The following is a 25,097-nucleotide window of genomic DNA, read 5'->3' as shown; positions in this document are numbered from 1 at the left end:
CTAATCCCAGTGTAAAGATGCCCGAATCATTCACAGTTTATAGCCCTTTTTGTCTTTCCTCATCTTTCCAACTTGTCCCATTCTGAGAACCTGTGTCTTGTGAAAACCACCTCAAACTCAGACCACTGTTCTTGTGCTGGATCTTAGCTCTTCTTACTAGCCAAGTTATTACCAAACTCAAACATCTATGTATCCTCCAAAGTCAGAGCTCTTTATCCTCCCATTTTCCTTCCTGCACTGAGGCCCAAGTTTCCTGAATTTCATTCAGCTTGGTTGCTGAGTTTTGTAAGACAAGAGACAGGTCAGTATGAAGCATATTTCAAGATAGCTCTGTATTTTAGACCTAAACTCAAATAACATCTCAGATCTGTCAATTCTCTGTTCTGCATTTCCACAGAGAACAATTTGAAGCATAAACAGACTGCAGCGCTTGTTTCACAGACTGACAGGGAAACCCAAATCATCTCCGCGTAGCTGGACCAGGAGACTTCTCTCCCTTTTCTCTGTTCTTTAAACAAACAAACAATAACAACAATTACAAAAAAAAAAAAAAAGTAGTTTTTCCACTTTTGAGTTAGTCCCACCCCATTGGTGGAAGCCAACTGCAATGTTGAGGCTGTCCGTCAGGCATATTTTAATGGTGGTTATAAGTTAACTCCACATTTCACATATGAGGTCTTAGGAGTGAAAATGTAGGTGCAGCTTTCCTGAGGTGAAAGGACAGGATTTTGTCTCCCTGGTTTTCCTGTTAGCACAGCCCAGCTCAGGGTGTGTGCCATCCCTTAGGGTCCCATGAAATGTCTGTGGGCCTCCTTGAAACAGCATAGCGTAGGTTGGAAGGGACTTCCAAGGGTCATCGACTCCAACCCTCTCCTCAAAGCCTGTATGAATCTTTAAATTATTTCCAGTGAAGAGGTGCAATGTGTAGTTGTTTCCTTTAGAACAATGGTACTTCTTATTCCTGGATATATGGTTTTCAATATATTTATCAAAAGAAACAAATTGCAGGACTTTGTTTCCTAAATATTTAGCTACATACTTGGTGTTTAACTGGGAAATTGATGAAAAAGATGCATTTTTCCTGTGCTTTATTTGTGTATTGTATATGAAAAAAACTTTTTTTTTTTTTAATTATTATTTTAACTGGTACAATTTCCAAGACAATTAACGAGAATAAACTAGTTTCAATTCTGCTTCTTGCCTCATCAGTGGAGTTGATAGACTCCAGAAATCACACACAAATTATTTTAAAATTACTTTTTTCTGCAGAGAAAGTAACAAGTATTTATCCCTGATTTTTCCCACGCAGTCTTTGAAGACAAAGTGGTGTTAGTTTTCTGTGTTGCTTCCGTTTCCATCTGTCCAAAGAGAAGCAGTGATTTGAAGCATCAGTTGTGTGGTTCCAAGTGACTTCAAATAGCTTTAAATACACTGTCATTATAACTCCGAAGCTGTACGCATCATTTAGTCAGAAGGAATCCATTTTGTGAGTGACATTCCTGATAACTTTTTGCACAGCCAACAGCCTATTTTTTTTTTTCTCCCCTTGAACAAAATGAACAGGTATAACTGGAATGTAATCAATCAGAAAAACATGAGTCCAAGGTGATGTTTGTAACAAGTCAGTTTACAGAACCGAGCTGTGCTTCGTTTACATATTTTAGTCTATCTTAAAATGCTTGGCTTCCAAAGGAATTTTGATACTTAAGGATTTTTCTTGTTAGAAAAATATCAAATATAATGATAATTCAGAAACATGTATTTGTATGAAGGAATTAAACCTTTTTTGCTACCTCTTTCCCACCCCTCTCCCCACCTCCCAGCTGAAAACCATCTGATTTCAGTAAGAGGTAGAGTCATAGTGAAAGCTGTGTCCAACTATTTCAAGGACAACTAAAGTTTCAGGGTTTAGGGTGGGAATCGAGGTACTCTCAAGAAGAGCTAAGCAGATGCTTTTGTGAACAAGAAATTTAGTTACTCAGGGTATGATTTAAAAAATGCTGGAGTATTTTAATGTAAATATTAAAATATCCCAAATAGCTTTTTATGTATTTGGAAATGCAGGTTACAGCACAGTTTTATGGAAATGCAATTACTTTTTACATTCAGTAAACATTTTCCTTTTGGCAAAGAATTTATTTTAAGTCTTCTTGCTATTCCAGACCACAGTGGAATAGTATAACAAATTGGACTTTTTTTTTTTTTTTTTTAAGTCACTATTACCTCTTACCTGACTTGAAAGGTATGCAATGGCCAGAAAGAAACAGTGTTTGCAATGCTTCATAAGCTGAAGCCAGCTGCCACATATAACCACGGTTAGCATGGGTCACTTGGGACAATAGGCAAAGAACAAATCCTTAGGACTTTTACCCTCTAGCCCATTAATAATCTTTCTCTCTCATTCGACCTTCATAAGGTCTTGTTGGTGCGACCGGGTTTTCAGTAGGCAGCTACTGCCTGCCAGGCAAGAAAGCATCCCAATCATTGCTGCAAGCATTAGGGTTCAGGTCTGATTTTCTTTTCAGAAAAAAAAAATAACCTTCTTTCTTAGCACACAAATGCCACAGATGGGAGAATTACTCTTTCAGGAACAGGGATATAGGTCCAATGGGCCTAACGTCCCTGGCCGCTGCAGGAGTCTGAACACTTGACTAATATTTAACACATGACGTATTGTCTTACCTGAAACGAAAGTTTCCAGAAGTTGTCACTGAAGCAGAGGAGTCTTTGTGTAAAAGGTGAAAGTGGGAAATGTGGGTGATCAGTGCTGGCTGTTGTGCTGCTTTCTGAAGAAATAATGTTATTCAGTAAATCCACACAGTATTTTTCCTTTAGTTATTCTAAGGCTGCGGAATACATGGATCCCACCTGGTAACTGCATTTGTTAATTGTTAGTAAGTTTGCTGCAGTAGCGTAACTCAGTTGTTCACATGTTTTGCTTGGGTCTGGTCCAACAATCTTTGAAGCTTTCCATTTGTTTTGAATGAATATTGGATCAGGCACCGTAGTGAGTTGCTAGCTTTGTGTGAAATGTTTATTTTCATTTGATTTTAATCATTCCTTGCAGAATATTTGGTTTTGTGATGGCAACATGTGTAGCTTGATGAGTACAAATGAAGTAGACGTTTATCTATGTGATTTAATCAGTGGCAATGTGAGCCATTAACAAAACAAGACTTCAGTTGAAGTGTTCATGTGTTAGATCCCCATTTGTTTGTCTGACATCTGATTTCTTACATTCATAGTTAACATTGTTGTCTACTACAATTCTAAAAAGAGAACCTGTCAAATTTTATTTGGTGTAATGGAGTGTATTTTTTTTCCTTCTTGATTATCAAACAGGTACAACAAGTGGATAAGCAATGTGCACTGCTCTGAGCCCGAAGGCACGTGGGCCTGGCCTCTCTGATATGCATCAATACAGTCAGTGGCTTGCCAGTAGACATGAGGCCAACTTGTTACCGATGAAAGAGGATTTGGCCCTGTGGCTCACAAACCTACTGGGTAAGATACAATAAGAGTAATGTAATCACTGGACAGTAAGAGAACTCTATGCACTCTCAGCTGAAAATGCAGATCTTCAGACATCTTTGCATTTCAGAAATAAAGGTGGTTTTGATTAGCTAGCTACCTTCACCTAGTACAATTGTTAGCGTGGTCAGAAAAGCTAATAAGTAGTTTGCCTCCACAGTGTTTTGGACGGTAGCATGATTGAACTCTTATTCCCTCCATGTTTGTTCTTCCTCAAATTTCCCTTTCAATTTTCTTTTGCATGTGCTTTCTGCATTAATACTGTTAAGCTGGATGGTGCTACTTATTGCCATCAAGTGTGTCTTATAATTTTAGGGGAGACCTCCTACAAACTATGGGTGTAATGGATGTCTTGAATGGAAGAACCTGTTAAATAGTTCTTTGCTGACCAAGCAGTCTAGTGATTCATAATTGCTGCCCAGTGCAATGTGTGCGAAGTCTTCCAGAAGCTTGTGTTTAGAGGGGCCTGACCCCAGGTTATGGCTGGGACCAGAGGAGTTACTGGTTCTGGCTCTACCTCCTGCTGTGTGAAGCAGAAGCATATTGCTCATGAATATACAGGGAATACATAAGGGAAATAGCTGATTTTTGTAATAAATTCCTCATCCTTGAGATGACACTAAGAGAAACACAGCAACAGTTCCCCCTCTCATTCAAAAAACAGGCAATGCTATTTTAGATGAGGTGTTTATCTGAAAAGCTTGCTTATCTTATTTTGGAGGAAAATTTGGATGAGCATTTTAAAATTTGGGATTTTTTGTGCAAGTCTCCTCTGGTGAGAATATAGGCAATGTATTGTCTTGGCAGCTGCTGTAGTTGTACCCTTTCAGTGATATCCTACAATAACGAAGTGCCTTTTCTCTGCATGTTCTACATTGCTGCAGTTCATCTTTTCTGAGAGGAAGGGCAATACTGCTATGCTCTGAGAAGTGTAGTAGAAAAATTAGGTGTCAGTAGAATGTACTCAGGACCACAATATTTTGTAGATAGGTGATACCCATTTTAGAGTTGGAATAGTTATGAACTCAAAACTGTAAAACTGGCACCTTAAATTACATCTTATTGTGGTACTTCCATTTAAATTAATGAGTTTCAAATATTAAGTTATCTAGGCAATGCCAGAGCAAAATCGAGAAATCCTGCCTTTTCATTCCAATTACCACATGACAGTGATCCAGAAGACTGGTTTTTGAATCAGAAGAAGCACGTTCCATCAAGGATTTAATGTATTGTTGAAATGTTTTAAACAATGGAGTTTCAGTGAGCCACGTGAAAACAAATAGAAGTTTGTTAGCAGTTCCTAACAGAGCTTTCCCAGTGACAAGTTTAGGAATGAGGTCACTTTTTTTTAGTAGGAAAGTAGCAACCAGCAGGAGGCTCTGAAATGCCAACTGTAATTAAAAATCTGATTTTTCATATGGATACCAAACTCTGCACTGTATAACGAAATGGGCTCAGCCTTCTTTTAATTAAGCAGCATACACAGTTCATTTGCTTAATGCATTCCCCCACACCTTCTCACATCCAAGCTTTTTTTTTTTCTCAGAGTTTGTTGTGAAGAACTAAGTTACAGTGATTTGTTCAAGTGCTTTGAATTCCTATGTAGACATTGTTATTCAAATTAATAATTAAGTTAAAATTCACACTGAAAATGAATTAAGTGTAACTGAATTATATTCATGTAAATATATTCACCCAGAATTCAAATTTGGTTTAATTACTATATAATTGTGGTTAACTTTCATGAGAGGAAGGACAAATGCACATATTGCTGTAGGATAAAATGTTCTGTATATCCATACCCTAGTTTGCTATATGCTTTAACTTGTGTTGTCTACTTTTAAGTATCTTTATGTCACTTTATTATTTAAATGTCAGCACAATATGACTGCCCAGTTTACACTATAGTAAAAACTAGGATGTACTTAAATTAATTTTTGTCATGTTTGTTCATGTTTTGTTTCATAATATTTTGTTCATTCATTTGTACTATGGATCAAGAAGGACAAATAATCTTTTCAAATAAATGTAGAATTTTTCAAAAATAGTACAACGTAATTTAGTAAACAACAGGGCTGAACCTCTTAGATATAGTTTGATCAACTGACGGCATTTTTGGCATTCTGTGGAGCAGCAAATATGTCCTACGCAGTGTTAGTGGCAGTTAATTTTGCACTAGCAAAGCCTTGTGTGGGTTCAAAATTGCAAACTGGAAAAGATGAAAAGAATATTGACCTTTATAATACAAATTGCATCTTTTGATATTAGATGTAAATTAGACATCACAGCTAGAATTTGACCTTATATGAGGGACAAATGGGAAGACTGGGATACATGATGAATCTGAAAAATAGCTTTCTAAGAATTTTAACCCTGAGACATTAGACATTTTACTGTAGTTTAGCATGGAGTTTGTTTTCGGGTAGTATTTAGTACATTTGCACACATCTTGCTATTTATTTTTGGATTCACGTCGGAGAAACTCAAAGCTTTTGAGAGAACAGTTTGTCATTACAGCTACATTGCTGAATAGATTTTAGCTGCCTGCATTCCAGGGACTAGAAGAGGGACATCTCAGATGAAATCCATATTTCCGATGGGATTGACTCGTGATGTTTTATGTCATAGCCTTTGCAAAATGGGGTGCCTCAGGGTTGCGGCAGGCATGGGATTACATGCTGGATGTTCTATGGATGTTCTATTTTATAGCCTCACTTCTCTCTGCTGGGCTCTGCTGGCTCAGCTGAGAGATTTTGCAGTGGCAAAGTTGAGGAGATGTATTGTCTTGCAAGGCGTGAGCATCTCCTTAGCCTTGTACTTATTGTATATAGAGCCAATGAAGCACAGTAAGCACAATGCTTTCACTGCTGATGCACTCTGAATTGGATAGATAATGCAAGTTTAGTCGAATCTGCTTGCTGACACTGAAACCTGTTTCACCTTGAGCGAGTTTCGCATGGGAACTACAGCTGTTGGGCCACACTAATCTTCTAGTGGAGGCAAAATGACAGATTGAAGGCAACAGGGGTTTGCTGCCCTCTGTACTCTCCAATACTGTCTCATTTTATCTTCGGTGTCTAGAGAGGGAAAAGGTTTGCCATCAGAAGGAGCAGGCCTCGTGATGAGTTGATAGTTTAGGACAGATACAAAGTGCAAATTTCCCCATTTCCCTTTTGGCTATTGTGAAAAAATTCCTGCTCCTGGGGCCTGTTTACCAGATGCAGGAGATTCCGATACCATAGCTTGTTCCATACCGCTTCATTTAGAACATGCAACTACAAAATAGGCCTTTAAGATGTTCCCTGGTTATGGGAACATGTCTGGGCTTCGGTGCTGAGACCTCTTGCTTTCAGAACTTCTGGGCTTCAGAAATTCGTAGGTAAGGAGCTGGAGATTGTAAGATAATGAGGAATTGGACTTATGGAAGTTGCATGTTGTACGAGGCATGTAAAAGTTGCTTGCCTGGATGAAGAAATGGAGTAGACCTCGAGAAAAGCAATAGTGAGGTGAGGAAGGTCGGAGAGGCATTGAGTTGAGACCAGGTTTGGAATTTAAAGCTGTGTGGAAGGAGGCATAAAGTCTGGGGGATGAAGGTTTGGAAGTCTTCTGTAAGAAAATGGTATTTCTTAGATTCTGAGTTTTAAGTAAAACCTCCTTCAGCTCAGTTATATTACCATCTAAGAGGATTTTGTAACAGTACCTCTATTTTCAACATCTGTGTGTTCAGCTCAAGCCAGTGGGAAATACAGGGAAATAATGAATATCTCTGAACATTGAGATATTGATGGTACTGATACTTGTAGTGTTTTTACTGGCACTGAGTAAATTATTTAGCTGAGAGACTTTATAATTTTCTTTAGTATCAGCATGCCACTGGGGTTGTTTATGTATTCCATTTCAAGTAAACAATACTGTCAAGGCTATCAACACTATTCCTCTTGCTCTCTGCTATTCTAGGATACACAACAGCCTTCTTGTCAGAAAAGAGGCAGGTTTTTTTTATGTGCATAAAATCATTGGCCATTGTTTTCCTCAAATTTTTGTTGTCTCTGGTATGAATGCCACACAAGTGGAGGGTCAAGATGAATACTTCCACTGCTGCCTCAGTGCAGTACAAGATCATCCTCCTACTGATATGTTTCAGAGATGTTTCTGCTTCTAAACTATTACTTTTGTCTTACCATTCCAATCTTCACTTCAAATAGTTTATCAGCTAGTTATTGGGCTGGAGCCAGTGTCTTGCATTGTAGGGGTTAAACTGAGTGTGGAACAACTCAGGGATAGAATAGAGGAACCAACTAGACTTTGATACCTCTGTTTTAGTATTCGAGTCCCTCCACCTTTTTCTGAAGGTTCTGGTTGTCTGGGGAGGAAGGGGGGCAACAGGGAATGCTTTACCCAGGGCGTGTGCCCAAGAGGCTGAGGATACGGGCTCTTTGCAGTCATTCTTTCACAGACCTCCCAGTCTGCTTGCATGAGGACCCCAGGGCTGGGTGGCCTTGCCGATAGCTGCCCACAGTTCCCAAGCAATAGGCATTCAGGAAAAAGAGCTTCTTTTTTAAGGGGTATCTGGTCACTGTAGTGTAAGAGAGGGTAAGCAATGCTTGTAAGGTTTAAGAAAGACTTCATATTCCTGTTTTTTTTTTCTTCATACTTTTAGTGTTGTTTTTTATTATATTTAATGTTATTACCATTCTATAAAAACATTGCAACTGCTTTCTTGTAATTATAGGGGGAGTTATACATTTTTAATGGAGTTTAATGTTTTTTCCATACAAATACACAGAGCTGTTTTTTTCCTCAGGCTATGAACATTACTCTCATTTGAATCAATACATTTCAACTGTTAAATATGTCAGAGTGTCTGTTTTAGCAAAGAAATGCCACCTCTTGGAGCCATAAAATACAGTGAATTGAAAGCTGACACCTAATATATTTTTCATTGGATACAGATGTTCAATGCAAAACTCATTCTTTCAGCTTTCATAAAAGGGAACAGAAATAAAATACTCCAGCTTAGCATACAATATGCAGTGACCAAACTGCTAATGCAATTCAACATTAAAAATAGTGTAAACATATTGTTAAATATTAGCAGAAGATAGAAGATCTTTTCCATGTCTGTTTAAAGAGAAGATAGGTTTAAACAGGTTTAAGTATTGTGGGTTTTGTTATGTTTTGTTTTGTTTTTTTAAGGCTTGACCAGTAAAATCTATAAATCGCATCTATAAATTATAGGACAGAATAGATTGGTAGGATGTGATTTCTCTTTTACTCATGCAAGAGGTAATTGTGCATTCCAGAACAAAACTAAAACCTTGCAGAGGTTAGAAATGTTTGAAATAGATTTTTAAGAGAGAAAATGAGTCTATTAAGAAATTCCAATACTTCATTAAAAATGAAGCAGTTCCTATAACATAGTAATATTTCAATTTCAGATTTCTGTTGGTTTATACCTTTTGCCATAAATGCTGATGGCGCAAATGGGAAAAAAACAGAGTCTAGAATGGTGATGGAGTTTTTTGAGGTGCTGAAATGCTCAAATTTTGTGTCTGTGGCCTGTTACATTTTGAGACACGGCTTTGGCTGAATTAGAGGCACTGCTAAAATCATGTCAGTTATGCATAAGTGATCAATGTCTGCAGTGCTGCTACTGCTCTTCTGCCTGGAGAAGTAATTTCTGTGTATGGGAGCTATAAAGTGGGCTGTAGGGCAGAGAGAATTAAGGGAGGGGAGAGGAAAAACAAACAAACAAACAGAACCAACTTGACATTAAACAGATATTTCTGAGGAATGCATTTGAAAAAGAAGATTTAACTTCAACCAGAAATGTAAGTCTGTTGTTGTATCTGAAAATGAATTGCTGAAAAGATCTTTGTCTTAATCTTTATTCTGTAACTGACCAAACTGAAAAGGCTAGGCATTTTTTTTGTCCAAAGGATGCTGAAGTATCTAACAATTTTCAGGCAAAGGCCTAGACAAATAACCTTTCCTTTAGCATTTTTACTGATATTGCTTTATAATACTGCTATCTTCAATGTTGTAAGTGAACACTGATTATCAGATTACAATGTAATCACAATATGTTAGAATATAATATTAGTTTCTGATTATATATTTCATTTTTATTTTTGAATATTTGTTTTTGCCTTCTCAATGAAAAAGCTTTAGTTCTTTTTAATCTTTTTCATAATTTTCCTATTTTTTCCTTTTTTTTTTTTTTTGGCAAAAACATTGTGAACCAGCTCTAAGCACACTAATGCTTTCAGTTTCCAGACATCTCATGGAAAATAAATTTTCCCACACTGACTGGAAAAGTAGAAAACTGATTTGGTCAGGCAGCTGCTCGTTGGTCAAAAATCTGTGGCAAAAAACAATCAGCCAGCAGTGGGCAGACTTCTACCTACTTTTTTTTTTTTTAAATCAGTTTTGAGTAGCAGGAGTGGATGTGAATTGGATAGGCAACCAATCTCACAACTAGTTATTTGGGATTGCTGTGTAATAGCCTATGAAAAAATGAGTTGATAGTGTTCCAGTTTCCAAATGACATAGGAAAATATCCGCCCCCCCCAAAAAAAGAAAACCAAACAAAAACAAACAAACAAACAAAACTAGCACCAAAACAAACAAACAAAAAACAAATAACTAAGTTCTGTCTTAATGGGAAAAGCAAGAATTAGTCTTGTTTCTTTCTTGGTATTAGTAGAAGTTAAGAACGCTGAACAAGCCAGCTGCTGGTCCAAAGAGTCTCCGAAGAGAAGGCAAATTTTTCCAGTAAAAATATGAAAAGCTTCAACAAGAATTATAAATAATTTAATTTGAAAATGATGTCATGATGCTGGGAGTTCAGTTTGAGGTGGCAAATGATTCCCTTCTCAACTGGCCTGTCCAGCCTCGTCAGAAGGCAGGTCTCTCTGTGGGACACTCGGGATCTCCTCCTGCAGGAGGATGCAGTGGCAGAGTCATGGAAGGCAGTTGGCTTTGCTCCAGTCAGCATAATTTGATATTATCAGCCAGAATGGTAATATCAAATCAAATTATTGGTTCTGTTCTTTTGGGTGAAAATTTTAATTTGTGTGGCAAGTAGATACATGACATGAAATTTTATGATTCTCTCTTTTTTTTAATGAATCTAACATTTCTTCTGAAAAATGTTTTTCGAAGGAGCTTTTCAGTCATTAGTATTTGGTCACATTTTTGCAGGATCAAGTCTTGAAGTCTTGCTAAAGTGTCATTTCCTTCTTTGCACAGTTTGCTCCTTCTGTTGCAAAATAAGCTGCAGTAATAGTGTTAGCAACTCTTATGCCATAGCTACCCACATGTACTGGTGTAAACCATCTACCTGCTGCACAGGTAAAAAAAACAGCTAAAAGCACTGGAATTTCTTATGTAAAATGAGGTATGTGATTTCTTATAGGCTGGAATTGTTTTTTTTGGTAACATATCTTCCCCCCAAAAGCATGTTATTTTTGAATAATTTGCTGTATATGTATTGGTGAGATAGTAGTGAGATTATTCACTAAGTGTTGAATGTAATGCAAGTTATTCAGTTAAAGCATGTTTTTTCAAGTTGTTGTCGATGTATTTAGAATGTCTTTTTTTTTTTTTAATAAGTGCAGTCGATACTGTTGCACACTTTTTGCTATGCTAACTTTCTGCTTGCTGTTCAGGTAGAGAAATAACAGCAGAAACCTTTATGGAGAAATTGGATAATGGTGCCTTACTTTGTCGGTTAGCTGAGACCCTGCAGGAGAAATTTAAAGAAAACAGCTTTGAGGCAAACAAGCCTGGTAAAGTAAGTGTCATTAAATGTTCTAGCATGTATTATCATTATCTGAGATATCTTGACTGTTTTGGTACTGAACTTTTCTGTGCAGTTAAGAGTTTTTATTTATGGAGTTTCTGCAAATGGGCAGAGAGTAATGTAAAACTGTGGGAAATGAATGTTTCTTTGGTAATTACTAAAGTAATTACAAGAGGAGGGTACTCAAAAAGACTTTTAACATGTGGAAAATAAGACATTGAACGGCATCTAGCAGTGTGATATGGTAGCTAACAGAGAAAACGTGATCCTTGTATGTATTTGTGAAGGGTATATTAAGTAGCCAAGGGAGGTGCCATTTCCTCCATAAACAGCTTTAGGGAGGCCGATAATAAAATTCTATAGTTACTTTTGGTGTCTAGAATTTAAAGGTCTTGTGGTGTACTGGAAGGAGTTCAGTCAAGAGCTGCAGAGATAATGTGGAAAACATAAACCTTCAGAAGACACTGAAGAGCTGTGCAAAGATCAGGTTAAGATCTCGCTTGGTCACAACCATAGGCTGGCTTTATTGGAAGAAATTAAAGAGTGCAGTGTCTTTTTGAGAGAAGTTAGATGAGATGGTTGACATTTACATTAATTCATTTGCTCTGAAAGTGTTTTATTTCTTTTTTTTTTGGAAATAGATACATCTTTCTTTAAACCTAAAAAGGCAAATACACAGGAGGTTTAAAACAAACAAACAAAAAAAAACCACCCAAGGACAGAAAGCAAAAAATGCATCTTGTCTTCTTGATGTTCTCATAACTTGTCTGGAGGAGAAATCCAGGCACACCGTTAAGTTTTATCAGCAGTTTTGAGAACTGACAGTGTTGTCAACAGCAGCTGCTCAAGTTGTTTTTTTTTCTAGTTTCCAAGCTTAGAATTGTTGTAGAAAAAAATGTCTACATTAAGGCAGGCTTTTTCATTTTTGTATTTTATTTTTTTCCTCTAAAGAAAAAGGAGGAGATAGCTGTGAGGAGAAGTGATAAGAAGTAAATCAGAGATGGAAGGAAAATTTCTCCCACAAGGACAAAAATACAGCTGGAACTCATATTTCATATTTGACCTGGCAGTCAAGATTTGGCGAGTAGAAATACCGGATGACTTCTGAATTGCTCTTTATAATATGGTCTAGCTTGTCTTCACCTAAGGAGTGGTCTGTTAGCATCACAATAATTCCCAAATTAAGGAAACAAATAAGGCAGTATTTTTGGTTGAGGTTGGGAGCTATCTAGGCAGAAAGAGCTATTACTTTTTTTTTTTTCTTAAAAATAAGCAAATGAAAAGGTATTGTTGTTAACAAAAGCTACTAAAAGTTTCAGTGAATAACCCAAAGGTAAACTTGGCTACAGAGTTCTGAAATAATCCCTTTTCATATCTTGCCCAGCTGGTATGCTAGAAAGTCAATTAAATCCTGAATGGCAAGCCATTTTACTTTCTTTTTTAAGATTGACATCTCTGAAAGCCATGTCCTTTTAATATAAAACTGTCAGGAAAATAATAGGTGTAAATTAACCAACAACTATAAAATTCCAGTGAATATTCAGAAACTCAAAATATTCATTTTAAAGATATATATATACATTTTTTGTTTTGTTTTCTATCATCAGACCTTTATCTGATGCTGGATCATTTTGATAGAGCTGCCATTTGGAAAGATAACCCAGGAATATATCAGTGTTTGGTACTTCTGTGTTCTGCCACTGGAAAGAGGTAGTGCTCCACTCTTAGATTAACTTCTTCAGTGGACAATATGGCCTTCTTTATATCAAATAGCTGATCCCCTTTTTTTGAACTGAAGTTATATTAGAAGCTGTTTCAACATTTGTAATTACTAAGATTTTTTTTGGTCTTCATTATTCGTCAAACTGGTATAACAGGGAATACAATGAAATGGAAAACATGCTCCACTGCTATTTTCTCAATGTATATTATTTCATATTTAGTCTAGTAAGAATTGAAAGAAATGTCAGCATAATAGCTTTGTGTCATTGTAGGTTATTAGGGAACTACTTATCCTTTCAGATTGTAATTCCCTGTGTAGCAGTCCCAGGCAATACGACTTGTATACACGTTGGAAAATCTGACTCGTGGTGCCAAGGAAATTTATAAGAAGATTATACTGTATGAAATTTAGCATAGTAAGAATTCCACAATCATCCTCTGAATTATTGTTATTATGCTCTCCATTAACAATACATACAGAATTTTGGAACCATTTGGTCATTTCTCTGTGCACATGAAAACATAACCATTATGGTCTTTCAACCAGGTACTTTGCAGCAGACGACTTCACTGGTAGCTGGAAGTTCTATAGAGGCAGCCTCTGTCAAAATAGATATCATGCTTATTTATTCATATATGTAACCTGGAATTGTTTGTTTGTTTATTTATTTATTTTAAGATAGAAGTAGACTGATAGTAAATGTGTGGCTGCCAGAAGGATCAGTTTGCAGGCAGCACCAGGTTGCAACTGAGTGAAGGAGACAGGATAAGGCTGAAGATAAAGATAATAGGGGTGGGGGAATCTTACTAAGTCCCTCCACAAGCTTGAAGATTTGGTTTGTTTTCATAAGTCAAGTTTTTCCTCATTTATAAGCTACTTCCTAGATGGCAGAGCTCCATAAAATACTTTGGTTTTAGTTTCGTCTTAGAGGAAGATGACATATCCTGTCCTGTTTGATATATACTGCTGATCAGGAATTTGCTTTCGCAACTTTTTGGAGCTGTCTGGCTAGTTGAGCAGCTACAGCAGCATGTGTAAGGATACAATACAAAACTAATTCTGCATACACTGATTGGCCAGTTGTTTGTCATAATTTCTTAAGTTCAGTCTATAGACTGACAGAGGTTAAATCGTATTGCCTCTGAATTAATTACTTGTGCAGTAAGTTGCTATTCACTGTCAGTATTGCAGTTGGTTTCTTAACGTAACTGCATGACTTCCTCTCATGAGAAAGGACTGAATGCTCTTCATCTTTCAGGGCCCCCAGAGGTCAGCATTAGCCTTTTGGAGCGTGAAATAAATTGGGAAAGCATAAACCAAAAAGGCTGTGTCTCCCATAATATCAGGTCTTCCAGATCTGGAAGGAAGAGGCTGGTATTGATATAAACCCTTCCTTTTTTATATTGTGTGGAGAAGCTTTGGGATATTGGAAACATTTTCCAGAGTTAGGAAACTGCCCGTAATGTCACTTGGGAATACAGCTTTAAGAAACTGAAAAGGAGATTAAGAAGTGTGGAACAGATGAGTGAAGTCTTCCTTAAGAGTCATAGGAAGGCAACAAAGATCAAGGGAGTAGCTTTTTGTGAAGAGTGTCTACGTAGGTTAGGATTCTTCAGTGTGGAAAGAAGCAGAATGGGTACACTTGATGGAACCTGCAAAATCATGAAGGGTGTGGCAGATGTTCCCAGTTTTTCCTATACAAAACTGACATCTAGTGAAGCTGGTAGAAGCCGAACAAACAAAAGGGGATTCTTGTTTATGAAGTGGTTGGAAGTGTCTTGCCAATGAATGTTACCCACTCGTAACGTTGACCTGGGTTCAGGAAAACACCAAATAAGAAAGACCTTAAAAGTCTGAATACGCAGAAAACCCATCAAACCCACGAAGTCCCCATATCATCAAGTAGTTGGAGCCTGAGAAAGTATTGAGAGGTATCACGTGTCTGCTGTTGTCTTAGTATTTCCTAGGTTGGAAGGTACCTACTTAAGGCTGGTCTAGTCTAGGTGGGCCTTTGGCTGATCCAGTAGGGTTGCTCTTATGTTTTGTGGGTTATCACTTTTGGGGGCTGAACACCTTGCTGGTTGTGCAGGGATCCTTACACAAGGATCACGCTTCACAGAAATCAATTTAAATTAAATTGTACTTGTAGTTCTATATACACATGGAATACCATTTTGCCTTTAGGACTGAAGCCTTACAGCTAAAAATAGCACCTGAGTCAGACTCTGCTTAGTATCTATTATCCAGAACAGTTATATGAGATTGAGAGCACTGGAGTTTGGCAGCCTCTGGTGCCTTTTATGCAGTTTCTGCTCAGCGCCCTCCTGAGCTTAATGTCTTAACAGGTACTTTGGGATGTCAGAATAGATACTGAGTGTTTCTGTCACAAGTCTAACTCCCTGACCTCTGGCATTAGATTAGTTAATCATACAGTAACAGGCTATTAAAAACACTTCCATTTCTAATGATGAGAAAGGTAACAATTGTTCATTTCAAAGGATGTTAGGTGCTAGATCCTTTTGCAAATCCCAGAAGATAATGTTCTTCCTTGTTCAGCAGCTAAACCATGCTTCAAAACCTAGTGGTTCAGAAAATGTTGATGTTGTATCTGATCCTTTGCTTCAGACAACTTTGAGTTTTGAATGGGGAGTGTGGTGTTTGAGTAGTGTGACTATGTAATATCTGCTTAGAGAAATATTTTTTTTCAGTTCTTTGGAGATCTTACTGTCATAATAATGTCTTATGTACATTTACAAAATGACATGGAGATGACTGATATCCACCTTAATAAATGCTGGACACTTAAATGGTAGTAAGTTGATGCAACTATATGTATTGCTGCTAATGATCTGTGTCTAGAAACTACAGACTTATTATTATAGCAGAGGTTATTCTGTAAAAGTGATTCATGTCACAGGATGCCATTTTTTAATTTTCTCCCATTGGCTTGGATTTCATCTCTATGCTCTCCTGGCAGTCTTTTACTTTTCCTGACAGATAATTAATTTGAGAATCTCACAGCTGTACAAACAAATTTAAAGCATCAAGGCATGTGCACTCTGCATAGAGCCCACATTTGCTTGGGCTTAGTTTAGTAAGCCCATTAATTAAGATTTTAAAATAAACATGGATAAATTGTGTTAATAGTTATCACCATTTTAATAGGCAGGATGTAATAGTCTGCCCACCATCCTTGAAGCCATACATGTATTTGTGAATATTCCGCTGCAAACAATGGTTTCATGGCAAATGAATTAAAACAGTTTGAAGCTGAATCATTCCTTGTCTCAGAGTTCTCAGAGGTTAATCAGATAAATTTCAACTCAAATCTCCCCTAGAAATAATTTGGAAAAACAAATCTAAATCTAAAATTCAACCTTATTTTCAAGAAGTCACAATCTAGATGTAATTTGGCAAATAAAAGAGGTACAAGTACAAAATAAATCCAGATGCAAGTATTTCTGAAGTCTTAAACTATTTAATTCAATTATGCATTTAATTTCATTCTTCCAATGGGAGCTGAGATTATCCTGGTTTAATGTCATTAAACTGAATGTACACTGAAAAAAAGCTGTTGTGTATAAAACACTAAATCTTGCCCTCGTAGGTACACGTGTATTTCCATTGAAACTGTCTGGGAAAGCAGCAATTTATTCATGCACACGTTCATGCATTTCCTAACGTTAAGAAATTGTGCCTACCTCTTACCCATAGTCCTAGTAACTGAAGTGTATTTTGCAGTGGTTCCGCATCCAAAGCTTTCCCTTGTGCCAGGAAATATACTTAGTGAATCTGATACTTGGAGGGTGCAGGTCACTGTTACAGCGTTGGCTTCTCTGGAGTCATGCAGATTTGCCTACGGTGAAATTTTGACCAATGGAGTGCAATGTATGTGTTTTGAGAGTTATAATTAAGAGATCTAGACTGAGATTTTGGGTGAAGATTTCTTGCCCTTAATATCTAATATTGAAGTTGGATCTCAATTAAGAAACCGTTGTTCAGTTACACAACCAAAAACTTAGAGTTTGTTTGAAGTTTTCCACGTTTGTGCTTCTAAAGAGAATTGTGTATCTGTGGAAGTAGAGACAGAATTCTGTAAAGCAAAGGACTCTAGAAGGCAGGGAAATGACTTTAATTCTGTCAATATTGAAAGAAGAGACTAATGGCAAAAGAACAAGATTATAAACTGGAGACCATATTCACTTTCAATTTCAGCTGTAAGCTTATTGTTTGCTCTTGGGAGAATACATTCTGTGCTTTCAGTTTCCACATCTGTTACCTGGGAATACTATTCACTGTACATTATTGCTTTGATTTGTGAACACTGTAAAGTGCTTTGAGCTCATCTTGTGCCAAACTGTATTACTATCCCACTTGCTGAGCTGTGATCAGTATTAGGTAGTTTCCATTATGAAAACGAAAAATGTTATTTGACTCAGCTCATTCATGGGGAACCTGGAAAGCTATGGTTCTGTAAACATTGATAGGAGACAGACCTTAGCTTGCAAATCTACTGCCTCAAAGAGCTTGCTTTCTGCTCTGCAACAAGGCCACAAGAATATCTAGTAAATGTCATATTCCTGGAGAGGAGAATCTGGTTTAGGATTTGACTGATCTCCCAGTCCATTGAGAGTCAGGATCGAGTAACAGCTTTAGGTTGCCCTAACAATTTACAAGAACAAAAGATACATTTATTCTTGTTCTATCTTTTCAATTATTCTTTTGCATCAAGGGAATTAAGTGAATGGAGAAATTATCAGAATCCTGGAAGCTCTTGAGAAGTAGCAAATGACATTTGAATCTCCAAGGAATGCACTGAAATGAGGAAAGAAAAAAAAAAAGTAAAGGAGGAAACAAAAAAGGAAAGGGGAAGAATAAAGTGAAACCAGATAACTTTATTTTTCTTCTTGAAAAAGAAAAGATCCTGCCTTAATAAAGTCTTTCCTCAAATGATTTAGGTGTTATGCAATGAAAATCAGTACATTTATAGCTTTCTTTCATTAGGTCTTTCTGAATTATAGTAATGCTTTTTGAACGTTAAACAACAAGGTATTTTACATTAAGAATATGGCTACCAGATTCCTAAACAGAATCAGATTTGCATGCTTGCTATGAGAACATCCATAGGTACAGCAGAGAGAATTGCATCGATTTTTTTAAATTTATAAAGGTTCTAAGTTTTTCCATGCCTGAAGGTGTAATTCAAGTTCAAAGGGAAAGGGCTAAGAATAAATACTTTCTTCGGGCAGTTTTTTCTCTCTATCTTTGCCTTGAAGTATCTTCCTCTGAAGAGTGTGGATCTTGCGCCTCTTATACCCTGGATGGCCAAAACTGAAAGCGTGATCTGATCAACATGCAAACCTATTTTTACTGCAGGCTTCATTTCTCAAGGTTACCTGTGTCCTGTAGAAGGAATAAACTTGCAGCAAATATGGTATTCTGTAAGCTTGATGCCTCAAGCCTGTCAGTCCACAGGAAAGCCTCCCCAGCTACCACTTAGGCAACTATGTATGCGCTGCATGGCACAGGAAAGCATTGCACGGCCTTGGCAGGTCTGGTGGTCTCATAGCCCCTGTTCAGGTGCTTTCCGCGAGCTGTAAACCTGACACTCGAGCCAAGAATTGCATGGATGTGGTCAGGCTATGAACAGATTCTCTGTGGTCTGTGGCAGCAATTTGCTTGTCTGCACACTTGTACTTTCTGGAGACATTTGTTTTCAGCTAAAGCTTGTGGAGCCAATTTCTAATCATACACAGTATAGATATGGCTCTTAGTTACGCGGGAGGGACAAAAATCAAGTACAGCATTGTCTTTTTGTGTATTAGTCTTTATAGTGACACCCTGATGTGGCTAGAAGAGGAAAAGAATAATCTTGTGAAATGAATCATGAGTCCTAATCCATCTGGAAGGAATCATTTCCACAAGACCGTAAAGCTGTTTGTTAGCGAATTCCTTGTACCTTTCTCAGACATGTCAATAGCTTGCTGAGCTTGTGGTCATATGCACAACTGGATTGCTACCAGATTTCTTGCAGATACTGGAAGATTTGCCTGCAAATGGTCATGTGGACAAACCCTATGTGCTTGAGCAAATAATTCTTACAACTCAAGTTTTCCTGCCTGCAGAAGGATTGCATGGTAGCACAGGGTTCTGTTTCTTACCACATGGTAACAGGAGATTTTTCAACAAACCTAGGATATTCTGTGATTGTCTGCCTGGCACTTTCCAGGTGAATGTGTTGAAGAGCATAGCGGCTTTTAAGTGCACTTTACGCACCATGTTGAGGACAGTGCTACGCAGCACTGGAAAGAGCTCTGAAGCATCCTGTCTCTTCGAGGTCATTCTTCCTGCTGATGCTCTGTCCTGGGGAAAGAATGGTTTCTTCTCTCTTTTAGCTGGAGTAGATGTGGACGTTTAATCACCACGTGAACCGTCCTTGCTCTTCTTGAAAGTGAACCTGAGACAGGGATTCTCTTGCATACCTCTCTCTCTGCCCCTTCCTGAACTTGCAGAAATACTCAAAATTTGCATCTTGTAACTATGATGGAAAAAGTAGTGCATATTTAAGCAACTAATGGCTTGTTAACTCCTGCTTTGGAAAAGATGCTAATGATTCAGACTGCAAATAGGGTAAAGAAGAGAACGGAATTTTGACTTCTAATAATACCATTTAGCTAGAAATCGTGTCTCTCTCTCCCTGCCCCCAATCCTCCCCCTGCCCCCATTCTCACCACCACCCCCCCCCCCCCCCCCCGGGGATATTTAGTTAACACAGTTTTTAAATGAAATACCAAATACCAATACTTAGATTCTTCACAAAATCTCTGCTCAAACTGGATTTTCTTCATAAAATTTTACCGTTACTCCAGCCTCAGTATTGGAGGACATAGTTTTTGAAAGGAAAGGAAGTATAAACAGCCATTTTTAGATTTGCTGGATTTTGCTTCTTATGTGAAATGCATTCTGTTATTATTATTATTTATTTTAAGTCTCTAAGGTAACCTATAAAAATTTTTGCAACTTTCCAACAGATATTTTATGGGGCTTTCTGTATAGACTGTTAGGGAAATGTCTGGAACAGGAGCATAAGATTAGGCACTTGCATACACCTTAGCATTATTATTATCATTATTATCATCATTATTATTATTATTATTATTATTAGAGAAAATATAACTTAGACAAACTATCTTTGGCTCAATTGTCCATTTCTTAAGTCAGATTTAGTGTTAGCAGCTTGAAGGAAGTAATAAATAAGAACTACAGGATTTGATACCAATAGTGAGTCTTGTACTTATAAAAGGAGCAAACATTTCTGAAATGGTACTTGTGAATATAGTGCCACATGTTAAGACTGCAATGCAGGAGGGGAAAAACATTAGTCATTTTCAAGTTTAGACACTAATTTATAGATATCATAATTATGTTGAATTTGTTTATTTTTATAAGCATGTATTCCCACTTGGGCACGTGTATGTAAATTGGCCCCAAATGCTTCAAGTATAAAGTAAAGCTTTGTTCACAACCTTAGAGAGTGAGTTAAGGCTGGTTTGGAAATTTGGCTGTGTAGATTAACATTCCAACATGTTTTTCAAATCACAGACACTTTTAAATTCTACGCCAGTGTAGAATTCCCAGGGCTCTAGCAGTTTCCTTGTGGTTTCTAATTGGAGAACTTGCAGAAAATCAGTCTTTATCATAAAGGCAAAGACCTAATTTTTCTTTAAAATGATCATGAAGGACTTTGGAGAGTCAGACTTACCTGCAGTGAGCTATGTGTAAAATTCTTTCTCAATGTTTTCAGCATTTGCATAAAAATTGTATTTTTGTTACGCATCTGGAAATCCAGAAAGTGAACAGATAAAGCATCTGAAAAAAATAAATCTGTCTTCCTTTAGACTGGGTGATCTTTATCATGGTCTTCCTTGACACTTGGCTCGTGTTAGGTAAAGCACCATTTGGAACTAATCTTACAGAAAGGGCTGGGAAACCTCCCCATGCCCCATCCCCACCTTGCACTTCAAAGGATCACAAAGCATGAGATTGATCGTGGAGAGAAAAGGAAGAAGAGGCATGACACAACAGTATACCCAGCACTGTAATAATTACATCTAGGGATTTGAATGACTGGTTACATTTGTTATTCAGGCTGCCAGTGAGATGCTATCCCCTATAATTCCATAGATCGAAGAAATATGTTGGTTGTTTGAACTGCATTACACCACACTCTAAGTGAAAACATGGAAACATCTTTCAATATGAAAATTTAAAACCTATAATGTGTTCTGATGGACTTGAGCTATTCAGACTCAAATTTTCTAAGCATTGTCATGACCTTAGCTTGGATTCTTCTACAATGATTAAGGGGAAAAAGTGACTTTGAAATTTCTGAGACTAAAATATGTTGTTTTTGCCAAAATTTAATATTTTTCATATTCAAGAGAATCATCTACGCTTCAAGAATGTGATATTTGATAAGGGATGGTCATGGGTTAATAAGATGTCTTTTAAAATGTGTCCTGTCAAAGTGCATTCATATTTGAACAAGTTATATTCCACGGAAAAAATTCAGCTTATACATGCAGTTGCAGGTCATTCACAGGCCCTGTTGCATGATAATGAAATAACCACAAACAGCTTACACAAATGTAGTCCTCCTATGGTTCCCATTAAATTACGTATAAATGAGGGAAATTTAGAAGCTGGGATAGTTTAACTTGGTCAACTAACTGTATGTTAATTTAGCTCTGGCTTTGGCGATTGCAGTGGGGAAAAAAGTTTCAAATAGTCTATCAAACATAAGCTGTAGGTATCTTCTGGAAAGGCGAGTGTGAGAATTGCCCCTTTTTGTTCTCATCAGATACTAAGAAGCCTATTATGAAATGCCAATTTAAAAAATGCCAATCAAAACATGAATTCTGGAAACATAAGGTCTAAAAGCAGTTTTCACAATACCTATTGAATGGCGATGAACTCATGAAGCCAAGGCTTTGCCATGACATACCTTAGTCTCTGTCTTAATTTTTTTATAAGATGTTACTAATCTTTTTTTTTCTTTTTTTCTTTTTTTTTTCTATTTAGGTTGCAATTTCTTAGGAATTATTTTATAGCATAATAAAACCAAACAATACCTCCCCTTCGGTTTTTGCTTCTGGCCTGCTGGCATTTTCAGAGCATAAATAGAAGTCACGTTTTTTAATTTGTGGTGTGTGTATCTTTGAAGTTTGTCAGTTAGTTCTAAATGATCTCTGAGAGATAATTGAGAAAAGTGAACTTGTCAGTAGGCTTAGGTACATTATACGGTTAGATGTCAGGAAACTTTGAAAGACAATTTATAGACCTCCCTAAGCCATTGGACTCCGGTGACTTAATCCCTGCCTCAATTACACAAATTGAGCAGGCAGGAGCAGGGTCTGACATCTGTTTATGTGGGCTTTTTGTTGTTGATTTTAATAAGGGTGGTCTCACCTGCTCTTCAAGGGAAAGGTTCAGGCTGTTGGTCGCGGTGTGTTATCCAGCCACCCAATAGCCATGCCGTGTACGGGACATGCTGGGAGAAGGCTACTTATTTCCTCCTTTGGTTTCTGTTTCCATTTTTTTTTCCCAGATAATTCAGTTGCTGAATAGCTCTTGAATTTTAACAGACACTTAATTCCATGTCATATTTTACTGAGGCTTTTGCTTTCAATTAGATAGTGCTTTTTCTGGCATGTCATGATTTTGCCTCCATATGTTAAAAAGGAAATACCCTTTGACTAAACTTTAATAACATCTAATTATTTAACTAATTTTAACTGGTGAATGAAGCTTCTGTCATACTACTTTTTGATATTATTTACATCTGGGTATCCGAGTTAACTGGTGCGTTATGTGTGGGTTTAGTCATCTCTTTTATTCTTTGGTTTTCTAAGACACTGCTAGAAGTAGGAGTTGCTGTGCATTTGTTAGATTAGATTTTCATAACTTTTTTTTTTTTTAACCCCATCTTTTTTGGATGTGAATCAGTGTTTTCATCTCTTGCTACATGAACAGTGAGCTGTGTCTTGGACAGAGCTCTTGGAATAAAAAAGCCATAAACAAAGTCTTAGCTTTTAAAACTATATTGTTGTTAGAATGTTTATTCTTCATCTACACTTTCTTCTTAAGAAGTTAAAGCTAATGCTACATGGAAGAAATGAGAGAATGTGTTTGACTAACACCATGGCTAAACTTAGGTTTGAATTTATTTTAATGTTGTACTCTGTACCTTTATATAAAGCCCTACTAATGTTAATTATTTCTGTTGTCATATCATAAATTGGTTGGGTATTCCAATGCAATCCCAAATGTTTTCTTAAAATCTAGGATGTGGATAAGGTGTGTTTTTTGGAATTTGATGACCTCTACATTGCTTACATAGGGTAAGGATCTGGTTAACATACAATATTTAAACTGTCAACTCTTTAAACTCCTAAGTCTTGAAAATTTCTATGTTAAGTTTTTATTTGTAAAATTTTCCTGTATTTTGACTTTGTCTTGTATATTTGGAAGGGCTGGAGGATGTTGTAAATTTTTTTTTCTAAGGTTTTGTTTTTGACATGGGAGAGGTTTCATTTTCTAATTTCAGGTATGTATTTCCATATTCAGAGTTACTTGTATCCAATTTGTGTATTTAGTAAGTTATTTTCATTTGTTGTTCCAATGGTTATACTTTGAAGATGGTTTCTACCACAGTAAATGAGGTAGGAAGGGGAAGAAAAAAATACACGCAAAGGGTCCAACTGAAAAGTTACTTAAGGTTGCAGGAATTACTTTAGTTTATTCATCATTCAGTTCATACTTGCCTATACTTCATTGCTATTCACTAGATCTGAATCTTGGCACTGTAAAGCAGTCTAAGGTAAACTTTCATTTCTGAAGTGAAAGTCTGGGATGTCAATACTGTGAATTATAATGAGATCTGAAATCTTTTAGGTTCGAGTTTCTGAAGAACTAAGAATAGCAACTGAATAAATGACAGGCAGCTAGATATATTATAATGAGGTGAATTGTAGTAGCTCAACAAGAGTAAGTTCTTGTAGCATGAGCTTTAGTTCACTTATGTTCAACAATTTAATAAAGGACAAGGGGAAAAGCAAATCATATTAACAAAGCAGGCTGTGGCAAAACTTCTGTTTTTGTATTCCCTAATCTAAGAGCTATTTCAGAGTTTAAGGGGCAGATGGGCATTTCTAAGACTAACAAAGCAGAATTAAGGAAGAATTTAAAAAGGAAAAGAATATCTCTGTGGCCAGTAGCAGGGTTAAAGGCAAATTTGTTATGAAACAGATGTGTGTTGAGATATACTAGAATTTCTCTAGGAATTTATTCGTGTGTAACACTATATGTTTACCTGAGATACACTGCTACAGTCAGGTACTGCACTCTCCATAGTGTATTCCCCCCATTTTGGTTACTGTGGTTCACCAGGTGATAACAGTAATGTTTTCCTGTGAGTGCCTCGCTAACTGTAACCGTCTTCCATAACAAACAAAATTGCTCACCTTCTTCCTTGTACCCAAGTAGGAGTGACACTTCAAAAAGTTGTGAAATCCCTTATTCAAAGAGGAGGCATGATTCTGAGTCTTCAAAATATGACACAAATCTGCTATTAAAAATGTTGTTGTTGTTTTTTAACATGTATTTGTGGACCCTCATTTTTGAAAAACAGTTTAAAAATACATTTTTTCCATGTGGTTCCAGAGCATCAGTGTACAGAGAGTCCCTTTTGGGTTTAGAAGTGAACCTGACAGCATTTTTCCAGGATTGCGTCATATGTTTCACTCACACTTTCACATCCTGCATTAAACCACATGCATGCACATCAACAAGACAAGATTGTAAAAGGAGTGTAACTGGGGAACTGTTTTCATGATATTCGATAGGAGTAATTGCGGCCACTGCTGTTTCAAAGCAACTGTGGTTATACTATACTATGTCAACAAAAGTCACTTTTGCCATATGGAAAGCTAATTACTTCAGAATGATCTGCTAGAAAGCACTTCTGAGATATTCAGGCCA

General features: G+C 37.0%; 1 protein-coding gene across 8 annotated transcripts in view; it reads left to right on the top strand.

Annotated features, from left to right (window-relative positions):
• GAS2 (growth arrest specific 2) overlaps positions 1–25,097 on the top strand; it is a 92,854-nt gene that overhangs the window by 6,611 nt on the left and 61,146 nt on the right. For all 8 annotated transcript variants that reach the window (XM_083838048.1, XM_083838043.1, XM_083838047.1 and 5 more), the window contains 2 exons: positions 3,343–3,504; positions 11,202–11,326. In XM_083838048.1, coding sequence (XP_083694174.1) covers positions 3,363–3,504; positions 11,202–11,326 — 267 coding nt within the window. In that variant the 5' untranslated portion in view covers positions 3,343–3,362. The remainder of the gene's footprint in view (positions 1–3,342; positions 3,505–11,201; positions 11,327–25,097) is intronic.

This window comes from Anser anser (assembly GCF_964211835.1).
Source record: "Anser anser genome assembly, chromosome: 5".
Taxonomy (NCBI): domain Eukaryota; kingdom Metazoa; phylum Chordata; class Aves; order Anseriformes; family Anatidae; genus Anser; species Anser anser.
Note: the sequence above shows the minus strand (reverse complement) of the source record. Positions and strands in the feature narration are given on the sequence as shown.